Below are 22,215 nucleotides of genomic sequence, written 5' to 3'. Positions count from 1 at the left end.
GACATGATGTCAGATGTTAGAATTTGGTATAGACAACATAAAAGGATGGATTGATCCTTCCTTCTATCAACAGTTCATGGTGCTGCTGGTGGTGTAATGGTGTGGGGGATATTTTTGTTGCAAACTTTGTGACCCTCAGCACCAACTTCGCATCCTGAGTATTGCTGCTGACTATGTGCATCTCTTCATCACTGTAGAGTTTCCATCTTCTGATGGCTGAATCCAGCAGGAGCACCCACCATGTGTGAGTTCAAATCACCTCACACTATTATATTTACATGACAAGTTCACTGTGCTCAAATGGCTTCTACAGCCATGACAGCCTGAATCTAATAGACCAGCTTTAGGATGTGGCTGAACTGGAGGTTTGTCATTATGAATGTGCTTCCACCAAATCTACAGCAGCTGCACAATGCTATCACATCAACATGAATCAAAATTACTGAGGAATGTTTGCAGCACCTGTTGAAGGTAAAAGTGGGTCCAACCCAGTCCTAGTGAGGCATAATGACTAAAGTGTCCTGTTAGTACACAGAGTATAATATGTAGCAGTGGTGTACAATAATGACTCCAAGAAGAAAAACAAATACAAATAGTATCATTAACAATAAAAATAAACTTTCTGTCACTTTAGGCAGTCATTTTGGTAAAGTAGACATTTCTGTCACCATTTGCTGTGTTGTGCTTTCAACCATTTTCTGTCAGTCTAGATTTCAAACAGACTCCTGATAAAGATCAGACTTGGGGACGTACAGGAAACAACATCTTTTTTTTTTCTCTTTCTGTTCTCATCATTAGCGGACTGCAGAACTTTTGATAGTCAGTTCATTTCTGCACACCCAAAGGGATCACATCAATAAACGGTGAAAGGGAGCCTTGTAGTGTAATTCCTGACTTGACCTGGTTGGAAGAGCCATCACTGAGATATCACAATGTCAGGTAATTATCTTTCAACATTAATCCACAATTTAGACTATTTAAAGTGTCATGTTTTACAGAGTTCTTGGAAATTTACTTGGGTTGTGAAGTGTAATGTTTAAACCTGCACGCACAGAGATCTAAAACCAAATGCTGTGACTGAAACTATGTCAAAGTTACTTCATGATTTCTAATTTCATCTTTAATCTAGAGATCTTTTTTTTACTGTTGTTTTTTTAATAGTAGTTAAAAGCAACACAACACTGCCACAGTGCCTTAATACAACTTTTACACCTGCTGTTATCTCCATCCATGTATCTGTTATTTTCAGAATAATAATGGTAATACTGTAAAATCATGGTAATAGTGTTAAAACCTTTCATCACATCCAAAACAATGCTTACATAAAAAATTATAATAACACAGATAAACAAACCTAATGAAATAATCAGTCGTAGGTTTATTATGGAATACCATCCTCGTCTAACAATTTTAATCCTAATAAAACAAGTTATCAGATTTGTTACAATAATGGTGCAGGTTTAAATCAGAGACAGTGTGAAGAAGATTTAAATCCTCTTTTAACGAAAAAAAAAGAAAAGAAAGAAAAAGAAGCATTTTATGGATTAATAATGTTCCCAAGGAGGGAGTACCAATGAGCACCAATAGGTGGCAAAATCACCCCCACTGTCACTGACTGATGGCCAAACCAGCAGACCTGAATGGGTTATTATTTGTGGTGCTCATAGCAAAGGAAAACCTCCTTTATAAAAGAAACATGTCATCAATAACAGGTTGGCAATTGGACTGGCACTTGATAAGGGTTGAAACAGCATTACGAAACCAAACCTAACACTTTGATGCAATGAGCATTCAAAAATAAATCCAGTTAACCTCCAATTATAGTATGTGTTTACAGCAGTAAAGAAGTCTTTTATATACTGTTATCCACTTTAATTGTCGTAGCCTGTGCTGAAATTAATAATATAAAAAATAATAATAGTAAATCTTTCTCTCTCTTTCTGCAGAAGAATACACCACGTACTACGATTACCAAGATGACAACACAAGCTTTGCTCCTACCAACCTAAGTGATGTTAAGGACTTCAACAAAGTGTTTCTCACCACTCTCTACAGTTTGGTTTTCATCATGGGCTTCATAGGTAGGTGTGTCCTCTTGTGTGTATGCTGTGGAGATTGGATTGTTTCTACACATTGCACAGACCTGCCTTTCTGGGAATGTTAAACTATGTATGCAGGTGTGTGTATGTGAGACACACAGATGAAACGGGAAAAAGAGAATGTTGTTCTACATGTAACAGTGTGACAGGTACACTTATTGTGTTTTTTCTCACAAAGGTAATGGACTAGTGGTGTGTGTCCTGGTGAAGCACCGCAATCAGAGCAACTTGACAGACATCTGCCTCTTCAACCTGGCTCTCTCTGACCTCCTCTTCGTCTTCACGCTGCCTTTCTACTCTCACTATGCCAGGGTCGGCCAGTGGACTTTTGGAGACTTCATGTGCCGTTTGATCTCCGGATCTCACCACATTGGCTTCTTCAGCAGCATCTTCTTCATGGTTGTCATGACGCTGGACCGCTACATGATCATCGTGCACGCTCACAGGGTTGCACGTTATCGCACAATGAGGGCAGCCATCATTCTGACCGTGCTCGTTTGGATGCTGAGCTTGTTTGTCTCTCTGCCAGATTTTATCTTCAGAAAGGCAATAGAACAGGAATCCCAAGGACTGGAGTGTGACTATCCCGAGGAGAGCAAAGTCTGGGAGCATTACAGCCTGTTCACCATAAATGTGCTGGGTCTCGTCATTCCCTTGCTGGTGATGGTAGGTTGCTACTCCAGGATCATCCCCACGCTGGTGAGCATGAGGACTGCAAAGAAGCATCGCATTGTCAAGCTGATCATCTGTATAGTCGTTGCATTTTTCTTACTCTGGGCTCCATATAACATTTCCCTTTTCCTGGAGTTTCTTCAGAAAAGAGAAAGAATCCCCAATGATGAAACCTGGGACAATAATATGAGGCTGTCAAAAACAGTGACTGAGGCCTTAGCTTACACTCACTGCTGTCTGAACCCCATCATTTATGCTTTTGTGGGAGAGAAGTTTATGAGACGAGCCTTGCAGCTGCTGAAAACGTTTTTTCCTTTTTACGGAAGATATTTGTCAGACAGCTCATTCAGGAGAAGCTCATTTATGTCCAGGGGCTCTGAAGTCACCTCTGCTTCTTTGAAACTATAGAAGGTGGAGGGCAGTTGTAATTGTTTTTGGCATGAATGTTTCACCCTCAGACCATTCCATGTTTTTTCTGTTAGTTTTGTTTGTTTAGTCACTTTGCCAAATACCACCAGTGTTTTACACCAGTGTCTCTCCTTTAAAGTTTGTCTGTACACCTTTAGATCTTGCGAATGTGATCATGACCATAAGATTTCAGATTTCTTATAAACAACTGTGAAAAGTGGTTTATTGAAATGTATGGCATTTTGAAGTTGGGAATTTGATGTGAAACAAATTTTCCAGTGTTCATTTTTTTTTCACACTTTTTAAATATATATATATATAATACACAGTGGACTGACCCACTTTTACTACCTTTTACTTTTACATTGTAAATAAATTCTTTTCTTTTGCCTCAGTAACTTTGACTACTATTTCAGATGGGTTTTTGGTTTATCTTTTTTCCCCCTCTGCCTGCATACTGTACTGTTTTCCAGGTATTGATCTTACACACGCTTATGTTTTTTATGACACTTGTACCTGTACTTGCACTGTTCATGAATCAAGGCTGGCATCCACTCGTCTCTTGTCCTGATTTTGTATCGTAATTTTCTTAAATCAAAACATTTTATTGCAGATCTTGAATTTTCTTAAAATAAAAATCACATTGGGTTCTTAATTGTCCCTGTGACATCGGCGAGTTAAAACTTATTTGTATGTGTTTTAACCAAGTACACATATTTTCATAAACTTACCTTATACCTTTAACTTACCTTACCTGATACCTTTCACTTTAGCAGGTGAATGACTCTTTTTATTTTTTTATCCCACAAATTGAGAAGACACAGCAAGAGATAAACACCTAACTTAAGGCTCTGCAGGCTAGACCGCTATGCTACCCAAGCCTGCCTCAGAAAATGAGCAAGAGACACACAGCTGAAGCCATCCTTGCTCAGACGTCAACCAGATTCATAAGATTTGTGTCATGTGTTGAGGTACCACGATACTGATGAGAAGTGGGCTACTGAAGTAACACGGCATAAGTGGACAAGCACTGAGAATAGATGATGGAATGCTACTATGCATTTAATCACAGTGGAAGGAGCTACATGAAGAGGATTTGGGATCTATGCATTTTCCCAACACCCAACATCTAGAGTAATGGCAAATCATCTAGCAGCTATGTGTTTAAACATCCTTAATCGGCAACTGCTATCACAACTAGAGATTGATGAGTTACAACACAAATGATACGGTAAGGGGTGCCAGCATGTCAGGTCAGGAGGGAGATATCATCATCCCACCCTCAAAGATTGGGCACTAAGCCCCAAGGACAATTACTGCATTGAAGGCATTGAGTGCAGGAGCAGCTAACCTGAGAGGACAATCTCTACTGCGACCATCACTGAAAACAAGCAGCTGATCAACACCATGGCAACAATGATTCTTGAGATGTTGGCTACAAGATGAACAGCCACACAGACCAGTGCAATAATAAGAGTGGCAGAACAATGTGATGAAGAAAGGGATGTACTAAGAAGTACAACAAGCTGCCAACAGCTTAGGCCTAAGCAAGGACTTGAAGTATTGGCTAGCTGCTTGATTAGGTATGTTAGCATAACATAAACAGTGAAGTTGGAGGATGAACGCTAACCTTTTTCCCACTCGATAAAAGTGGCAATCGCATGGCAGGATGCTGTACACTGACCAAACTTCAGTCAGGAGAACAACTGAGATAATCCATCTACAATGCGAGGTTAGTCATTAATATACTGCAACAACATAGGAATAGAGCAGCTGCAAGAGAATTCAACATTAATAAATCAATGGTACAGAAGTGGAGTTAGCAAGACGAATGAGTTGAGTAAAGTTTGACTTATCTGACTGTTTTGTTTTTCTTAATGCGCCTTATATCCTGACATACATCCTAACAACTGTATAACTGAAATTGGCAACCTCACACTCAAGATTAATGAGTTGGAAGATCGAGAACAGAGAAACAACATCAGAATCATTAACCTACCAGTGGGAATCGAATGGGATGATGCTCGCGGATTCATGATTGACATGATGCCCAAATGGATCCCGAATCTGAAGCAATCGGCTGCGCTCCTGCTGGAGATAGAAAGTGCTCACCGCATCTACTCTCCTAGATCCTCCAAAGCCAGCACAATGATCCTCCGACTTCTCAAGTATACAGATCAACAGGCTATTAGGAGCCAGGAATGCTAAACCATCCCTTGCTGATGGCACTAGGCTGGAATTTTATGCCGACTATAGCGTAGGTACCACGCAATGGAGGCGCACCTACAAAGAGGTGAGGGCCCACTTCCAACAGAAAGGAATCGTCAACTTCTTTATTTACCCTACTATGCTGAGAGTTAAGGTGGCAGGTGAGCAAAAGACTTTTGAGACTGTCGAGGAGGACGAACGCTTTCTGACCAACCTGGAAGCGGGTGGTGCTGTGGGCACTAGGCACACAGCTACCGGAGAGCCTCTGGTGGCTGCTGGTATTTTGGAAACCTGAAGGTGCCTCAGATGACTGAGGCATGGGTAACTGTTATTTGATGTTTTTCACCGTTACCTAAATGCAGAGTAATGTAATTCGATATTTTGTTCGAGTTTGCTGAATGTTAAACCAATTGCTCCCCCCCCCGCATTCTACCCTGCTGATGCAACTCTTTATATAGCGATTGGTTGTTATGTGCTAAGGTTCTTCATATATGAGGGTTGGTTGCTACTTTGACATGCACTGAAAGGGATGTTATCAGACCTCGCGCCGCGGATGTCACCAACGTTAACTATCGAGGGGTTCGGGGGAGGGTATGGCTGTTGCTGCACAACAACCAACACATAAACTATGCCATAGTCATTTTGAGTGAACTCATAACCGTAGAGACGAATAACAACAACGCTCAGTACTTGTTCCCTTATACATCAGTGTTGAGTTTGCGTGGTTACCTTTGTGTACGTGCATTAACCGCTTAGCTAACATAAAACATATGGCTAAGTTAACGGTGGTATCTCTAAATGTTAAAGGGCTGAATTCTGCCTTTAAACGTGCCAGCATCCTTGATTACTTACATAGGTAGAAAGCGGATATAGCGCTGCTGCAGGAGACCCACCTCAGATCAGTGGATGTGAGGAAAATGCAAAATAAATACTATGTAGCTATTGTAGCTTCAAGTGATGGTTATGGGGTTAGGATATTGATGAAGCGTAACACTAATATACAAGTTGTGAAAATTATGTCTAGCTTATTGGGGAGGTGGGCGTACTACTATGTTACTTTACAGGGGGAAAAAATTGCATTTATATCCATATGTGGTCCAACCACTCATGAAGTAAATTACTTTCCATTGCTGATTAAAGAACTGCTGAGTTTAAATGATTACGCTTTGATTATCGGAGCTGACATGAATACTTTTTTGGACCGCCACATGGATAGATCTCACCATACCACATCGGCAACTCAAGGGATGTCGTCCGAGGCCTTACGTGCCTTTATCAAAGCCTTGAATTTGAACGACGTTTGGAGAGTACTAAACCCAACTGCTAAGGATTTTACGTTTTACTCTGCACCCCATAAAATGTCTTCAAGAATAGACTATATGTTCACTTCTGCTAAGCTGGTCCAGTGTGTTTAATCAGTTAATATCCTCCCAAGAAGTCTATCGGACCACAACCCAGTAATTGGTCGGTTTATCAATCAGTTAACACCCAAACTGGAGGAATTTAGCTATGACAGATTAAACAGCCATCAGAAAGTTATGGAATCGCCCAACATCCTGCTCATCCCCGCCTCCTTTCAGGATTAGATCCCTTAATGCGTTTTGCAGAACTATCAATCAGTTAACACCCAAACTGGAGGAATTTATCAGGATTAATGCTGGTAGCGTCCCTAACCCTATGTACACCTGGCAGTCAAGGGTTTCTTGAGAAAGAATTCTATTTGGTCTTCCTCATATTGCAAAAAACAAAGAGAAGGTGACATAAAACGCCTAGAATTAGAATGTCGACTATTAGAAAATGAGCTGAATCACAGATACTCCGAAGGGAAGGATCTTGAATTGAAACTTAAACAATCTGAATTAGAAGACCTGCTTAAACAGAGAGTGGAATATTTAATGCATATAACTAAACACAAATATTACTCAGAAGGTAGTAAACCAAGCAGACTTCTAGCTATGACAATTAAACAGCAAGAAAGTAATATAAACATCCCTGCTATATTTGGAGCACAAAGGAAATTACTGACCTCACCCCCAGAAATCACCGATACCTTCAGAACTTTCCCTTTGTTCTCAAAGCAAACAAATATCGCATTATAAAATAATAATAATAATAATAATAGTAAATCTTTCTCTCTCTTTCTGCAGAAGAAAACACCACATCCTATGATTACCTAGATTACTCTGAGATCGACACAGACTTTTCTCCTACCAACCTAATTGGAGTAAAGAACAAAGTGTTTCTCACCACTCTCTACAGTTTGGTTTTCATCATGGGCTTCATAGGTAGGTGTGTCCTCTTGTGTGTATGCTGTGAAGATTATGAATTTCTACACATTGCACAGACCTCCTTTTCTGGGAATTTCGAACTTGCGAATTTTAAACTATGTATGTAGGTGTGTGTATGTGAGACACACAGATGGAACGGGACAGAGAGAGAATATTATTATATCTGTATCTATTTGACACATACCACAGTGTTCTTCACCTGTGTCACCTTCAAAATGTGTTTGTACACTTTTGGACCATTTGAACTTAAAGCAATTTTTATTCCTGACTTAGATTTTAAATGTACTCATTACTTCTTTCATGCTTTTAATGACTATTAGCACTGCTGATTTACAGTATCTTAATTACCTTCGACTCTATGTAATGCTCTTCCTTTTTCTGCTCAAGCTAAATTGTCACGGCTCCGCTGGCAGACCATGGGCATGTGGGAAAATAGGGCCCAAAATGCAGGACTCTTCAATGCAGACAGTGCATTTATTTACAGTGCAGCAAATAATGTATGACAATAAATCCCCCGTGCGTTCCCGACTCCCATGCCGTGTTTTCTTCCAGCTTCAGTGCTCTGTGTCTCGGCTCCCTAGTGTCCATGTACCCCGTGCTCGCTGCCCTCTCATTTCCGCAATCCTCCTGGGAAAAAAAATCACAAAGGCATCCATTAGTACATCCACACTTACTGACTGACTAGCTAGCTGAGACAGGAAGTCTCACGCAACAATCCAGCATCAGTGGGAGCTCAGCCACTCTGCCAAATAGCTCCCAGATAAGGCTTGATCAGCTGCAGGTGTGTAATTATGCCTCCAGGTGCAGCAGGTCCCCATAGCAGGATCAACCCTCCAGGCCTGGTGTCCCAGGAAAACCAGGACACACACACACACACACACACACACACACACACACACACACACACACTTGCTAGTCCGTTAAACCCAACCTGCTGCTTTATAGCAACATTTAACAGTTTGCTTACTTCTTCAGACATCTTTTATGAGCCTTACATGTTTGCAGAAACACACCAAAAAGAGCATAAAACTATTTCAGATCTTGATTGTACAAAATGTGCACATTGTCTTACTGTAATTCACATTTCTACCTACTTCCACATTGTTTTTTAATGTTCAGCCTTTTCTATTTTTTTTTTTTTTTGTATTATGTTATGGTTCCTTATATTTGTCACTATTTGCCAGTGGAGTTGACTCCTATCCTGATTTTGTATTATCACTTTGTTAAGACAAAAGTGATACAGCAGATCCTCCACTTACATTAGATGAAGGTCATGAAGTCCATTCAACTGCACATGAACACAAATATCTAATTAGCCAATCACATGGCAGCAACTCAGAGCATTTAGACCTGCAGACGTGGTCAAGTCAACCTGCTTAAGTTTAAAGTGAGCATCATAATAGGGAAGAAAGTTGATTTGAGTTAAAGTTACAATGAACATGATGTGATTATTTGTGCCAGAGGGGCTGATCTGAATATTTAAGTGTTCAGCCATCTCTAGTGTTTACAGAAAATGATCCAGAAAAGCAACAATATACAGCCAGTCATTGTTGAGTTGATACAATTGCAACATTAACTCAAATAAAAACTTGTTACAACCAAAATATGTAGAAGAGCATCTCTGAATGTATAATATACATTGACCCAGATGTGCTACAGCAGCAGAAGACCACACTGGATACCATTCTGATGAACAGATCAAGAAACTGAGGCAGCAGTTTGCACTACATAGTTTGGACAACTGAAGACTGGAAAATGTTGTCAGTTCATATTATTCTTGAGTTCTGCTTCCATACTTGGATGGCAGGGACATGATGTCAGATGTTAGAATTTGGTATAGACAACATAAAAGGATGGATTGATCCTTCCTTGTATCAACAGTTCATGGTGCTGCTGGTGATGTAATGGTGTGGGGGATATTTTTGTGGCAAACGTTTGTGACCCTCAGCACCAACTTCGCATCCTGAGTATTGCTGCTGACTATGTGCATCTCTTCATCACTGTAGAGTTTCCATCTTCTGATGGCTGAATCCAGCAGGAGCACCCACCATGTGTGAGTTCAAATCACCTCACACTATTATATTTACATGACAAGTTCATTGTGCTCAAATGGCTTCTACAGCCACCACAGCCTGAATCTAATAGACCAGCTTTGGGATGTGGCTGAACTGGAGGTTTGTCATTATGAATGTGCTTCCACCAAATCTACAACAGCTGCACGATGCTATCACATCAACATGAACCAAAATAACTGAGGAATGTTTGCAGCATCTGTTGAAGGTAAAAGTGGGTCCAATCCAGTCCTAGTGAGGCATAATGACTAAAGTCTCCTGTTAGTACACAGAGTATAATATGTAGCACTGGTGTACAATAATGAGTCCAAGAAGAAAAACAAATACAAACAGTATCATTAACAATAAAAATAAACTTTCTGTCACTTTAGGCAGTCATTTTGGTCAAGTAGACATTTCTGTCACCATTTGCTGTGTTGTGCTTTCAACCATTTTCTGTCAGTCTAGATTTCAAGCAGACTCCTGATAAAGATCAGACTTGGGGACGTACAGGAAACAACATCTTTTTTTTTCTCTTTCTGTTCTCATCATTAGCGGACTGCAGAACTTTTGATAGTCAGTTTGTTTCTGCACACCTAAAGGGATCACATCAATAAACGGTGAAAGGGAGCCTTGTAGTGTAATTCCTGACTTGACCTGGTAGGAAGAGCCATCACTGAGATATCACAATGTCAGGTAATTATCTTTCAACATTAATCCACAATTTAGACTATTTAAAGTGTCATGTTTTACAGAGTTCTTGGAAATTTACTTGAGTTGTGAAGTGTAATGTTTATGGCTGCATGCACAGAGATCTAAAACCAAATGCTGTGACTGAAACTATGTCAAGGTTACTTCATGATTTCTAATTTCATCTTTAATCCAGAGATCTTATTTTTACTGTTGTTTTTTTAATAGTAGTTAAAAGAAACACAACACTGCCACAGTGCCTTAATACAACTTTTACACCTGCTGTTATCTCCATCCATGTATCTGTTATTTTCAGAATAATAATGGTAATATTGTAAAATCATGGTAATAGTGTTAAAACCTTTCATCACATCCAAAACAATGCTTACATAAAAAATTATAATAACACAGATAAACAAACCTAATGAAATAGTCAGTCGTAGGTTTATTATGGAATACCATCCTCGTCTAATAATTTTAATCCTAATAAAACAAGTTATCAGATTTGTTACAATAATGGTGCAGGTTTAAATCAGAGACAGTGTGAAGAAGATTTAAATCCTCTTTTCATATAAAAGAAGCATCTTATGGATTAATAATGTTCCCAAGGAGGGAGTACCAATGAGCACCAATAGGTGGCAAAATCACCCCCACTGTCAACAGCCTGGGGGGCCAAACCAGCAGACCTGAATGGATTATTTGTGGTGCTCATAGCAAAGGAAAACCTCCTTTAAAACAGAAACATGTCATCAGCAATAGGTTGGCAATTCAACTGGCACTTGATAAGGGTTGAAACGGCATTACGAAACCAAACCTAACACTTTGATGCAATGAGCATTCAAAAATAAATCAAGTTAACCTCCAACGGTAGCATGTGTTTACAGCAGTAAAGAAGTCTTTGATATACTGTTATGCACCTTGATTTTTGTAGCCTGTGCTGAAATTAATAGAAATAATAATGTTAATAGTAAATCTTTCTCTCTCTTTCTGCAGAAGAAAACACCATGAACTTTGATTACCAAGATTACTTTGAAATTCCTAACAACACACACTTTTCTCCTGCCAACATAAGTGTCAAGGACTTCAACAAAGTGTTTCTCACCACTCTCTACAGTTTGGTTTTCATCATGGGCTTCATAGGTAGGTGTGTCCTCTTGTGTGTATGCTGTGGAGATTATGGATTGTTTCTACACATTGCACAGATCTGCCTTTCTGGAAATTTCCAACTTGCTGACTTTAAACTATGTATTAAATTTAAATTCAATTCAGTTTTATTTATACATCGCCAAATCACAACAACATTCACCTCAAGGCGCTTTATATTGTAAGATAGACCCTACAATAATACACACAGAGAAAAACCCAACAATCATATGACCCCCTATGAGCAAGCACTTTGGCAACAATTTGAATGTTACAGTTCAACGTGGGGGACTCAAACACAGGACTCCAGAATCAGCTGCATTTATTTACAGAATCCACCAGGTGTATATACAGGAAGTGCAGGGCAGTGCTATATACAACAAAGTGAGGGACGGGGCTCCAGGGAAATCCAAAGGGGGTAGTCACTCGTTCTCCAATTCTCCACACTCACGACCGCAGTTCCACTTTCCACACTCGACACAATGATTTACACAGGGAAGGTATCCAGGAGGTCTGTAGACGAGGAAACGAGAATTAATTACAACGTTCACAATAGACTCTTGACTTAACTGAGCTGTAGCTTTGACTCTCACTGACGCGTGGTAGACAACGATCCAGCGAAGACCAGCAGACTCCTCCTGGCTTAAATGTCGATCGCCTTGATGGGCATCAGGTGTGCTCCCCTTCCGTGGGCATGAACCCACAATGAGTTCTGCCCTGGCAACAGAGAGGAGGAGGGGAGAGAGAGAAAAAGGTAGAAATGGCCAATCAGCATCCTGCTGATCCCCCAGGCCGTGACAGGGAAGGAAAAACTCTTGTTTTAACAGAAGAAATCTCCGGCACAACCAGGCTCAGGAAGGGTCAGCCATCTGCTGCGACCGGTTGGGGTGAGAGAAGGAAGACAGTATAAAAGACATGCTGTGGAAGAGAGCCAGGGATTTATTACAAGGATGATTCAGTGCAGAGAGGTCTATTAACACATAGTGAGTGAGAAAGGTCACTGAAGAAGAAATACTCAATGCATCATAGGAATCCCCCGGGAGCCTACACCTATTGCAAGATAACTAAGGGAGGATTCAGGCAGGGTCACCTGATCCAGCCCTAACTATATGGCTTTCTCCCAAATCCAAACTGGAAGCTGGTTCCACGGGAGAGGGGCCTGAAAACTGAAGGCTCTCCCTCCCATTCTACTTTTAAATACTTGAAGAACAACAAGTAGGCCTGCAGTGCGAGAGCAAAGTGCTCTGATGGGGTGATATGGCTCTAAAAGGTCATTGAGACATGATGGGGCCTGATTATTTAAGACCTTGTATGTGAGAAGCAGGATTTTGACAGGAAGCCAGTGAAGGGAAGCCAATAAAGGAGAAATATGCTCTCTCTTTCTAGTCCCTGTCAGTACTCTTGCTGCAGCATTTTGCATTAACTGAAGGCTTTTCAGGGAGTTTTAAGGACTTCCTGATAACAATGAATTACAGTAGTCCAGCCTAGAAGTAATAAATGCATGAACTAGTTTTTCAGCATCACTCTGAGACAGGATATTTCTAATTTTAGAGATATTGTGCAAATGGAAGAAAGTAGTCCTACATATTTATTTATATGTGCATTATCCTGTTCAAAAATTACTCCAAGGGCCCTACAGTTTACAGTGTTACTGGAGGCCGAGGTTAGTCCTTTATTTATACAGGTATAAAATCCCATTGAGATTAAAAATCTCAATTCCATGAGAGAGTTTTTAACAAACTGTTAAACTACTGCCAGCTTGAAGGCCTGTGGTACATAGCCGATTATTAGAGATAGGTTGATCATAATTAAGATTGAAGCATTAATTAACGGCAGGACTTATATGACCTCTTGTAGGAATGGGGTCTAAAAGACATGTTGATGGTTTGGAGGAAGTAATTGCTGAAGTTAACTCAGAAAGATCAATTGGAGAAAAAGACTAAATGAATATCAATGATACTGAAAGTAGCTGTTAGATAATGTTACATCTGTACCTTGATTATGAGTAATCTTTTCTCTAATGGATAAGATTTTATTTGTGAAGAAGTTCAAGAAGTAGCAGTTCATGTATGTAGGTGTGTGTATGTGAGACAGAGATGAAACGGGAAAGAGAGAGAATATTATTCTACATGTAACAGTGTGACAGGTACACTTGTTATGTCTTTTCTCCCAAAGGTAACGGACTAGTGGTGTGTGTCCTGGTGAAGCACCGCAGTCAGAGCAACCTGACAGACATCTGCCTCTTCAACCTGGCTCTCTCTGACCTCCTCTTCGTCTTCACGCTGCCTTTCTACTCTCACTATGCCAGGGTCGGCCAGTGGACTTTTGGAGACTTCATGTGCCGTTTGATCGCCGGTTCTCACCACATTGGCTTCTTCAGCAGCATCTTCTTCATGGTTGTCATGACGCTGGACCGCTACATGATCATCGTGCACGCTCACAGGGTTGCACGTTATCGCACAATGAGGGCAGCCATCATTCTGACCGTGCTCGTTTGGATGCTGAGCTTGTTTGTCTCTCTGCCAGATTTTATCTTCATAAAGGCAATAGGACAGGAATCCCAAGGAGTGGAGTGTGACTATCCCGAGGAGAGCAAAGTCTGGGAGCATTACAGCCTATTCACCATAAATGTGCTGGGTCTTGTGATTCCCTTGCTGGTGATGGTAGGTTGCTACTCCAGGATCATCCCCACGCTGGTGACCATGAGGACTGCAAAGAAGCATCGCATTGTCAAGCTGATCATCTGTATAGTCGTTGCATTTTTCTTACTCTGGGCCCCGTATAACATTTCCCTTTTCCTGGAGTTTCTTCAGGAAAGAGAAAAAATCCCCAATGATGAAACCTGGGACAATAATATGAGGCTGTCAAAAACAGTGACTGAGGCCTTAGCTTACACTCACTGCTGTCTGAACCCCATCATTTATGCTTTTGTGGGAGAGAAGTTTATGAGACGAGCCTTGCAGCTGCTGAAAAAGTTTGTGCCTTTTTACGGAAGATATTTGTCAGACAGCTCATTCAGGAGAAGCTCAGTTATGTCCAGGGGCTCTGAAGTCACTTCTGCTTCTTTGAAACTCTAGAAGGTGGAGGACAGTTTTAATTGTTTTTGGCATGAATGTTTCACCCTCAGACCATTCCACGTTTTTTTCTGTTAGTTTTGTTTGTTTAGTCACTTTGCCAAATACCACCAGTGTTTTTCACCAGTGTCTCTCCTTTAAAGTTTGTCTGTACACCTTTAGATCCTGCGAATGTTGTCATGACCATAAGATTTCAGATTTCTTATAAACGATTGTATTGTGTTACCATAGCCATATATTTTAGAGAATCTCACGTCTTTTCCAAACTCTGTGCAACGCCCTTTCTTCTTCTGCTCAGGCTTAATGAAACTTGCTTAAACTGAACCTTTTGTTTACAACAGTATTTGTAACAATCTGTTAGTTTGTTTTTTTGTCACATCTTCAATAAGCATGTGAAAAAGTGTTTTATTCAAATGTATGGAATTCTGAAGTTGACTTTTAGAATTACCTTTCAAAAAAGATTTGTATGCCAGCATTTGTAATGAAATTTGATGTGAAACAAACGTATATGTATATATATATATATACAGTGGACAGAACTACTTTTACTACCTTTTACTTTTACATTGTAAATAAATTTTATTTTGCCTCAGTAACTTTGACTACTATTTCAGATGGGTTTTTGTTTTTGTTTCTTTTGTACCATGCCTGCATACTGTACTGTTTTCCAGGTATTGATCTTATGCATGCTTATGTTTTGTTATGATACTTGTACCTGTACTTGCACTGTTCATGAATCAAGGCTGGCATCCACTCGTCTCTTGTCCTGATTTTGTATCGTAATTTTCTTAAATCAAAACATTTTACAGCAGATTTTGAATTTACTCAAAATAAAAATCACATTGGGTTCTTAATTGTCCCTGTGACATCGGGGAAGTACATTGAAGAGCAGCTTAAGTGGTCAGATTCTACATTCATTCCACATGCTTTTATCGCAACTTGAGCAAATTTCAGTTCCTACAATTCCTGTCTTTTTTTAGATCCAATTAAAAGCAATGCACTCAAAAGATCCTCTGGAAAAAAGTAGAATTCTTGAAACATAGTTTTATACACTGGATCATATGAACAGCAAGAAAGTACATACAGAGAACAGCAAGACAACACATAGCAAAGCAAGCAAAGCAAAACCGCAGGGTGTACAGCCTTAAGTGCAGACAGTAGAGCAACACAGAGAGAAGAAGCACAAAGAAGCAGAAAAAAAGTCCTGGGGTGTCCTCTAGTCCCTAATATATAGGGACCAGTATAGGGACCAGTAAACCCGCCCCCTGCTGCTGAGTAACTTTCCCCTTGTCCTCCAGCCAAAAAGAGCAGCTGCACGGTCAGGTACCGGCTGAGGTCCTGGACAGGGGCCGGTCAGGACTCTGATTACCCTTTGCTTTGGCTTTTCACAATAGGTCACAACACAGTCAAATATTGCACATTAATCCTAATGATTAAATCTGACAACAAACAGTCAGCAAGTTGCATAATCTTATACTATAGATGTGAATAATACTTAACTACAGAGGTTACATCTTTAAGATGGTGATTCTCATTAACATTCCGGTGTGGGTTTATAGTGTGTGTGTGTGTGTGTGTGTGTGTGTGTGTTCCTGTCTAGCTATCTTTGTGAGGACTGAAATCTGCATTCTACTATACTTGTGAGAACCAACAGTCACTTGTGAGGACACACTCACCGGTCCTCACAAGTTTGAAGGTCTTTTTGAGGCTCAAAATGTGGTTTTAGTGTTCAGTATCTCTGTTACATTGTTACGGTTTTTAAGAGACATGTCTGGATTGTGTTGCATGAAACACGTCGAGTGTTGATTGGGTGGGTGGGGTGGAGAGTGAGTTATTCAGGAGAGCTCTCCCCGGCATTAACTGCCCTGTTACTGTAACACCTTAATAAACCATGGTGAGGCAAAACGTCTTGTGCTTAAGAGTCTACGTGAAAGTTACCGCATATATGTTCAGTGCAGGTAGATATAGAGTGTATATAGTTATATAAGTATACATGTCATCCAAAAATCCACCACAGCCCTTTGCAACCCTTTCCTGTCACTCTTCACTATATCTATCAAAAAAAGGCCCAAAAAATATTATTTTTAAAACTAAAATGAATGTGCTTCCACCAAATCTACAGCAGCTGCACGATGCTATCACATCAACATGAACCCAAAATAACTGAGGAATGATGCAGCACCTGTTGAAGGTAAAAGTGGGTCCAACCCAGTCCTAGTGAGGCATAATGACTAAAGTGTCCTGTTAGTACACAGAGTATAATATGTAGCAGTGGTGTACAATAGTGAGTCCAAGAAGAAAAACAAATACAAATAGTATCATTAACAATAAAAATAAACTTTCTGTCACTTTAGGCAAAAACCAGCATTTTGTGAAAGTAGACATTTCTGTCACCATTTGCTGTGTTGTGCTTTCAACCATTTTCTGTCAGTCTAGATTTCAAGCAGACTCCTGATAAAGATCAGATTTGGGGACGTACAGGAAACGACATCTTTTTTTTCTCTTTCTGTTCTCATCATTAGCGGACTGCAGAACTTTTGATAGTCAGTTCATTTCTGCACATCTAAAGGGATCACATCAGTAAGCTGGGAAAGGGAGCCTTGTAGTGTAATTCCTGACTTGACCTGGTTGGAAGAGCCATCACTGAGATATCACAATGTCAGGTAATTATCTTTCAACATTAATCCACAATTTAGACTATTTAACGTGTCATGTTTTACAGAGTTCTTGGAAATTTACTTGAGTTGTGAAGTGTAATGTTTAAACCTGCACGCACAGAGATCTAAAACCAAATGCTGTGACTGAAACTATGTCAGAGTTACTTCATGATTTCTAATTTCATCTTTAATCCAGAGATCTTATGTTTGCTGTTGTTAAATATGTTAAAACATACAAAATGTATTCACTCCCTTAATACAACTTTTACAACTGCTGTTATCTCTGAAATCCTATGGTCACAATAATGGTGTAGGTTTAAATCATAGACAGTTTGAAGAAGATTTAACTCCTATTTTTTATTTAAAAAAAAGAAGCATCTTAGGGATTAATGATGTTCCCAAGGAGGGAGTACCAATGAGCACCAATAGGTGGCAAAATCACCCCCACTGTCAACAGCCTGGGGGGCCAAACCGGCAGACCTGAATGGATTATTTGTGGTGCTCATAGCAAAGGAAAACCTCCTTTAAAACAGAAACATGTCATCAGCAATAGGTTGGCAATTCAACTGGCACTTGATAAGGGTTGAAACGGCATTACGAAACCAAACCTAACACTTTGATGCAATGAGCACTCAAAAATAAATACAGTTAACCTCTAACAGTAGCATGTGTTTACAGCAGTATAGAAGTCATTGATATACTGTTTTGCATCTTAATTGTCGTAGCCTGTGCTGAAATTAATAGAAATAATAATGTTAATAATAAATCTTTCTCTCTCTTTCTGTAGAAGAAAACACCACGTACTATGATTACCAAGATTACTTTGACTTTCCTAACTGCACAGGCTTTTCTCCTACCAACCTAAGTGATGTAAAGGACTTCAACAAAGTGTTTCTCACCACTCTCTACAGTTTGGTTTTCATCATGGGCTTCATAGGTAGGTGTGTCCTCTTGTGTGTATGCTGTGGAGATTATGGATTGTTTCTACACATTGCACAGACCTGCTTTTCTGGGAATTTCCAACTTGTGAACTTTTAACTATGTATGAAAGTGTGTGTATGTGAGACACACAGATGTAAAGGGAAAAAGAGAATGTTGTTCTACATGTAACAGTGTGACAGGTACACTTATTGCGTCTTTTCTCCCAAAGGTAACGGACTAGTGGTGTGTGTCCTGGTGAAGCACCGCAATCAGAGCAACCTGACAGACATCTGCCTCTTCAACCTGGCTCTCTCTGACCTCCTCTTCGTCTTCACGCTGCCTTTCTACTCTCACTATGTCAGGGTCGGCCAGTGGACTTTTGGAGACTTCATGTGCCGTTTGATCTCCTGCTCTCACCACATTGGCTTCTTCAGCAGCATCTTCTTCATGGTTGTCATGACGCTGGACCGCTACATGATTATCGTGCACGCTCACAGGGTTGCACGTTATCGCACAATGAGGGCAGCCATCATTCTGACCGTGCTCGTTTGGATGCTGAGCTTGTTTGTCTCTCTGCCAGATTTTATCTTCATAAAGGCAATAGAACAGGAATCCCAAAGAGTGGAGTGTTACTATCCTGAGGAGAGCAAAGTCTGGGAGCATTACAGCCTATTCACCATAAATGTGCTGGGTCTCGTCATTCCCTTGCTGGTGATGGTAGGTTGCTACTCCAGGATCATCCCCACGCTGGTGAGCATGAGGACCACAAAGAAGCATCGCATTGTCAAGCTGATCATCTGCATAGTGGTTGCATTTTTCTTACTCTGGGCCCCGTATAACATTTCCCTTTTCCTGGAGTTTCTTGAGAAAAGAGGAACAATCCCCAAAAGTAAAACCTGGTACAAAAATTTGAGGCTGTCAAAAACAGTGACTGAGGCCTTAGCTTACACTCACTGCTGTCTGAACCCCATCATATATGCTTTTGTGGGAGAGAAGTTTATGAGACGAGCCTTGCAGCTGCTGAAAAAGTTTGTTCCTTTTTATGGAAGATATTTGTCAGACAGCTCATTCAGGAGAAGCTCAGTTATGTCCAGGGGCTCTGAAGTCACCTCAGCTTCTTTGAAACTCTAGAAGGTGGAGGGCAGTTGTAATTGTTTTTGGCATGAATGTTTCACCCTCAGACCATTCCATGTTTTTTCTGTTAGTTTTGTTTGCTTAGTCACTTTGCCAAATACCACCATTGTTTTTCACCAGTGTCTCTCATTTAAAGTTTGTCTGTACACCTTTAGATCTTCCGAATGTGATCATGACCATACGATTTCAGATTTCTTATAAACAACTGTGAAAAGTGGTTTATTGAAATGTATGGCATTCTGAAGTTGGGAATTTGATGTTAAACAAATTTTCATCACTTTTTAAATATATATATATAATACACAGTGGTCTGACCTACTTTTACTACCTTTTACTTTTACATTGTAAATAAATTCTTATCTTTTGCCTTATGTTTTTTATGACCCTTGTACCTGTACTTGCTCTGTTCATGAATCAAGGCTGGCATCCACTCATCTGTTGTCCTGATTTTGTATCGTAATTTTCTTAAATCAAAACATTTTACAGCAGATTTTGAATTTACTCAAAATAAAAATCACATTGGGTTCTTAATTGTCCCTGTGACATCGGGGAAGTACATTGAAGAGCAGCTTGAAGTGGTCAGATTCATTCTATATGCTTTTATCTCAAGTTAAGCAAATTTCAGTTCGTAAAATATTTAACTGAGAAAATTCTGCATCCAATCATGAAAAGTGAAATGATCAAATTAATTTGTCCCAGAGTAATTGTTCACTATCATAAAAGCTTTTTCGTTACTGATGAGCTTCTGTTAACAGAGAATCAAATTATTTTCATTTGAATACATTTTCCCTTTCCTATTAAATCTAATGATCATGCACGAAGGGACAATTGTTAAAAATGTACACCAACAACTTTGTGTGAGAGAAATGAAGTTGCAGGGAAGCACAAGTACCCATATTTGCATAAACTCACCTTATACTTTTAGCTTATCTTACCTTATACATTTCACTTCAGCAAGAGAAAGACTTTTTATTTTTTATCCCGTGCAGTGACACAACACTGCAAGAGATAAACAGGTAACATAAGGCTAGGCCCGCTATCCTACCTAAGCCTGCCTCGGAAAATGAGCAAGAGACACACAGCTGAAGCCTTACTGGCTCGGACGTCGCGTCGTGTGTTGAGGAACCAGGACACACTGATGAGAAGTGGGCTACTGAAGTAACAAGGCATAAGTGGACAAGCACTGAGAATAGATGTTGGAATGCTACTACGCATTTAATGTGGAATGTGGAAGCAGCTACACGAAGACGATTTGGGATCTATGCATTTTCTGACACCCAATATATCGAGTAATGGCAAAATATCTGACAGCTGTGTTTAAACATCCTTAATTGGCAACTGCTATCACAACTAGAGATTGAGGAGTTAGAACACAAATGATACGGCAAGGGGTGCCAGCATGTCAGGTCAGGAGGGAGATATCATCACCCCACCCTCAAAGATTGGGCACCGAGGCCCAAGAACAATTAGTGCATTAAAGGCATTGAATACAAGAGCAGCTTACCTGAGAGATAGGCTCATAGCTAAGGTGGAAACCTGGACACTTCATGGTCGATTACCAAGACTACATTAAGTACGCCTGAAAGTCTGCTAAAAGTAGCATTTTGGACAATCCCTACTGCGACCATCACTGAAAACAAGCAGCTGAACGACACAATGGCAACAATGATCCTTGAGATGTTGGCTACAAGATGAACAGCCACATAGAGCATTGCTCTTTATGAAAAAGGAGATTAGAGGTAAACGCAGCACAGAGGGAGGTTAGTCAATTATAAGAGTGGCTTATAAGTGTGGATGTACTAAGAAGTGCAACTAGCTGCCAATAGCTTAGACCTTAGGAGCTGCCAAGCAAGACACAAAGCATTGGCTAGCTGCTTGAAGAGGTACATCAGAGAGACAGAAGCCAGTAGAAAACCCAGATGTTCTCCACTGAACCATCGAAGATGCAATCCCAGTGGCACTTCACTCCATAAATGTTTGGTAGTGCAAATGAGTGAGCTGCTAATGGATGAGAGCTAGCCAGAACGGCTAACCAAAGGCTACAGACGGCCCTGATCCCCAAGAATCCCCAGAAAGGACTGGTTTCATACCTGCTTAAAATATATAATAACTCAAAAAACTGATGTACTATTAGCTTTCAGCGTAAACTAGACATTCATGAATAAATAACAAAAACATATAGGCTATTTTAGTGTCAGTGTTTAGAAATCAAACCTGGAAGGCTGCTGCACCTGTCCCTTTAAACAAGAGGTTTGTGAGTAGCACAGAAGGACCCAACTGGAGTAACTTGTTCTGCACACAATATGACAAGTGACAAACACACTCTTTAGCTTCTGACTTTCTCTCTGAGCTGTAACCTTACTTTAAATGCATGCAATTTTTCAGTGCAGTCTCATTTTCACAGTTCTGTTGCTAATCTTGACAATCTGTCTATTTTGCATTGGTCAATTTGTGAAAAACACACAAAATATTAATAGGAGGAGGGATTTTGTATTTTTTATTGGTCAGAGTAATTTTGCATGTTGTTTTTGTTTTCATGTTAAAATCTCAAACAATTTTGTTGATTAAAGTAATGCACTTTATAAGAAGCTGAAGGTAATAGCTTTCTTTGAATCGTTTTTTCACTGTGATGCTAAAACCATGTGTTAGCAAGATAAAAATGTTTATCAAGAGGTCAGCTTAGGTGACAACCAGGCCCCTGAGAATGAGAAATGGTTTTAAATTGATGTGTTTTTGTTTCTTTGTTAGATAAGCAGCTTGTATTAAGCCATATACCAATAGCTGGCGCACGAAAGCAGGGCTTCAAAGTGTTGTCTGCAAAAACTGATCACTCAGAGATTATACCCCTGGCAATCCGGTATGCACATTTG

The 22,215-nt window shown here is 40.0% G+C and overlaps 3 protein-coding genes across 4 annotated transcripts; all 3 read left to right on the top strand.

The window, feature by feature from the left end:
* The first annotated feature begins 847 nt into the window (after positions 1–847).
* On the top strand, positions 848–3,733 carry LOC116322586 (C-C chemokine receptor type 2-like). Its single transcript, XM_039619178.1, has 3 exons — positions 848–939; positions 1,947–2,081; positions 2,278–3,733. Exons 1-3 carry the CDS (start codon positions 933–935, stop codon positions 3,177–3,179), a joined length of 1,044 nt encoding a protein of 347 aa, XP_039475112.1. The 5' UTR covers positions 848–932; the 3' UTR covers positions 3,180–3,733.
* Positions 3,734–10,322: 6,589 nt separating this feature from the next.
* LOC120442549 (C-C chemokine receptor type 5-like) lies at positions 10,323–15,386 on the top strand. The gene is made up of 3 exons (XM_039619173.1): positions 10,323–10,422; positions 11,410–11,556; positions 13,735–15,386. The coding sequence occupies exons 1-3, from the start codon at positions 10,416–10,418 to the stop codon at positions 14,634–14,636; spliced, it is 1,056 nt and encodes a 351-aa protein (XP_039475107.1). The 5' UTR covers positions 10,323–10,415; the 3' UTR covers positions 14,637–15,386.
* Positions 15,387–17,093: 1,707 nt separating this feature from the next.
* LOC120442548 (C-C chemokine receptor type 2-like) lies at positions 17,094–19,867 on the top strand. 2 transcript variants are annotated; one of them, XM_039619172.1, is made up of 3 exons: positions 17,094–17,296; positions 18,135–18,227; positions 18,441–19,867. In XM_039619172.1, the coding sequence occupies exons 1-3, from the start codon at positions 17,290–17,292 to the stop codon at positions 19,340–19,342; spliced, it is 1,002 nt and encodes a 333-aa protein (XP_039475106.1). In that variant the 5' UTR covers positions 17,094–17,289; the 3' UTR covers positions 19,343–19,867. The 2 variants fall into 2 exon arrangements, with proteins under 2 accessions (XP_039475106.1, XP_039475105.1); XM_039619171.1 differs by having other exon boundaries at positions 17,095–17,296; positions 18,078–18,227.
* Positions 19,868–22,215: the final 2,348 nt, after the last annotated feature.

This window comes from Oreochromis aureus, linkage group 11 (assembly GCF_013358895.1).
Source record: "Oreochromis aureus strain Israel breed Guangdong linkage group 11, ZZ_aureus, whole genome shotgun sequence".
Taxonomy (NCBI): Eukaryota; Metazoa; Chordata; class Actinopteri; order Cichliformes; family Cichlidae; genus Oreochromis; species Oreochromis aureus.
The sequence above is the reverse complement of the archived record's forward strand: the minus strand, read 5'-3'. Positions and strand labels throughout refer to the sequence as shown.

Bases quoted from the DNA above. Each gene is read 5' to 3' on its own strand.
- LOC116322586 (XM_039619178.1), top strand. The intron at 2,082-2,277 runs GTAGGTGTGTCC...TTTCTCACAAAG, and splicing joins TTTCATCATGGGCTTCATAG to GTAATGGACTAGTGGTGTGT.
- LOC120442549 (XM_039619173.1), top strand. The intron at 11,557-13,734 runs GTAGGTGTGTCC...TTTCTCCCAAAG, and splicing joins TTTCATCATGGGCTTCATAG to GTAACGGACTAGTGGTGTGT.
- LOC120442548 (XM_039619171.1), top strand. The intron at 18,228-18,440 runs GTAGGTGTGTCC...TTTCTCCCAAAG, and splicing joins TTTCATCATGGGCTTCATAG to GTAACGGACTAGTGGTGTGT.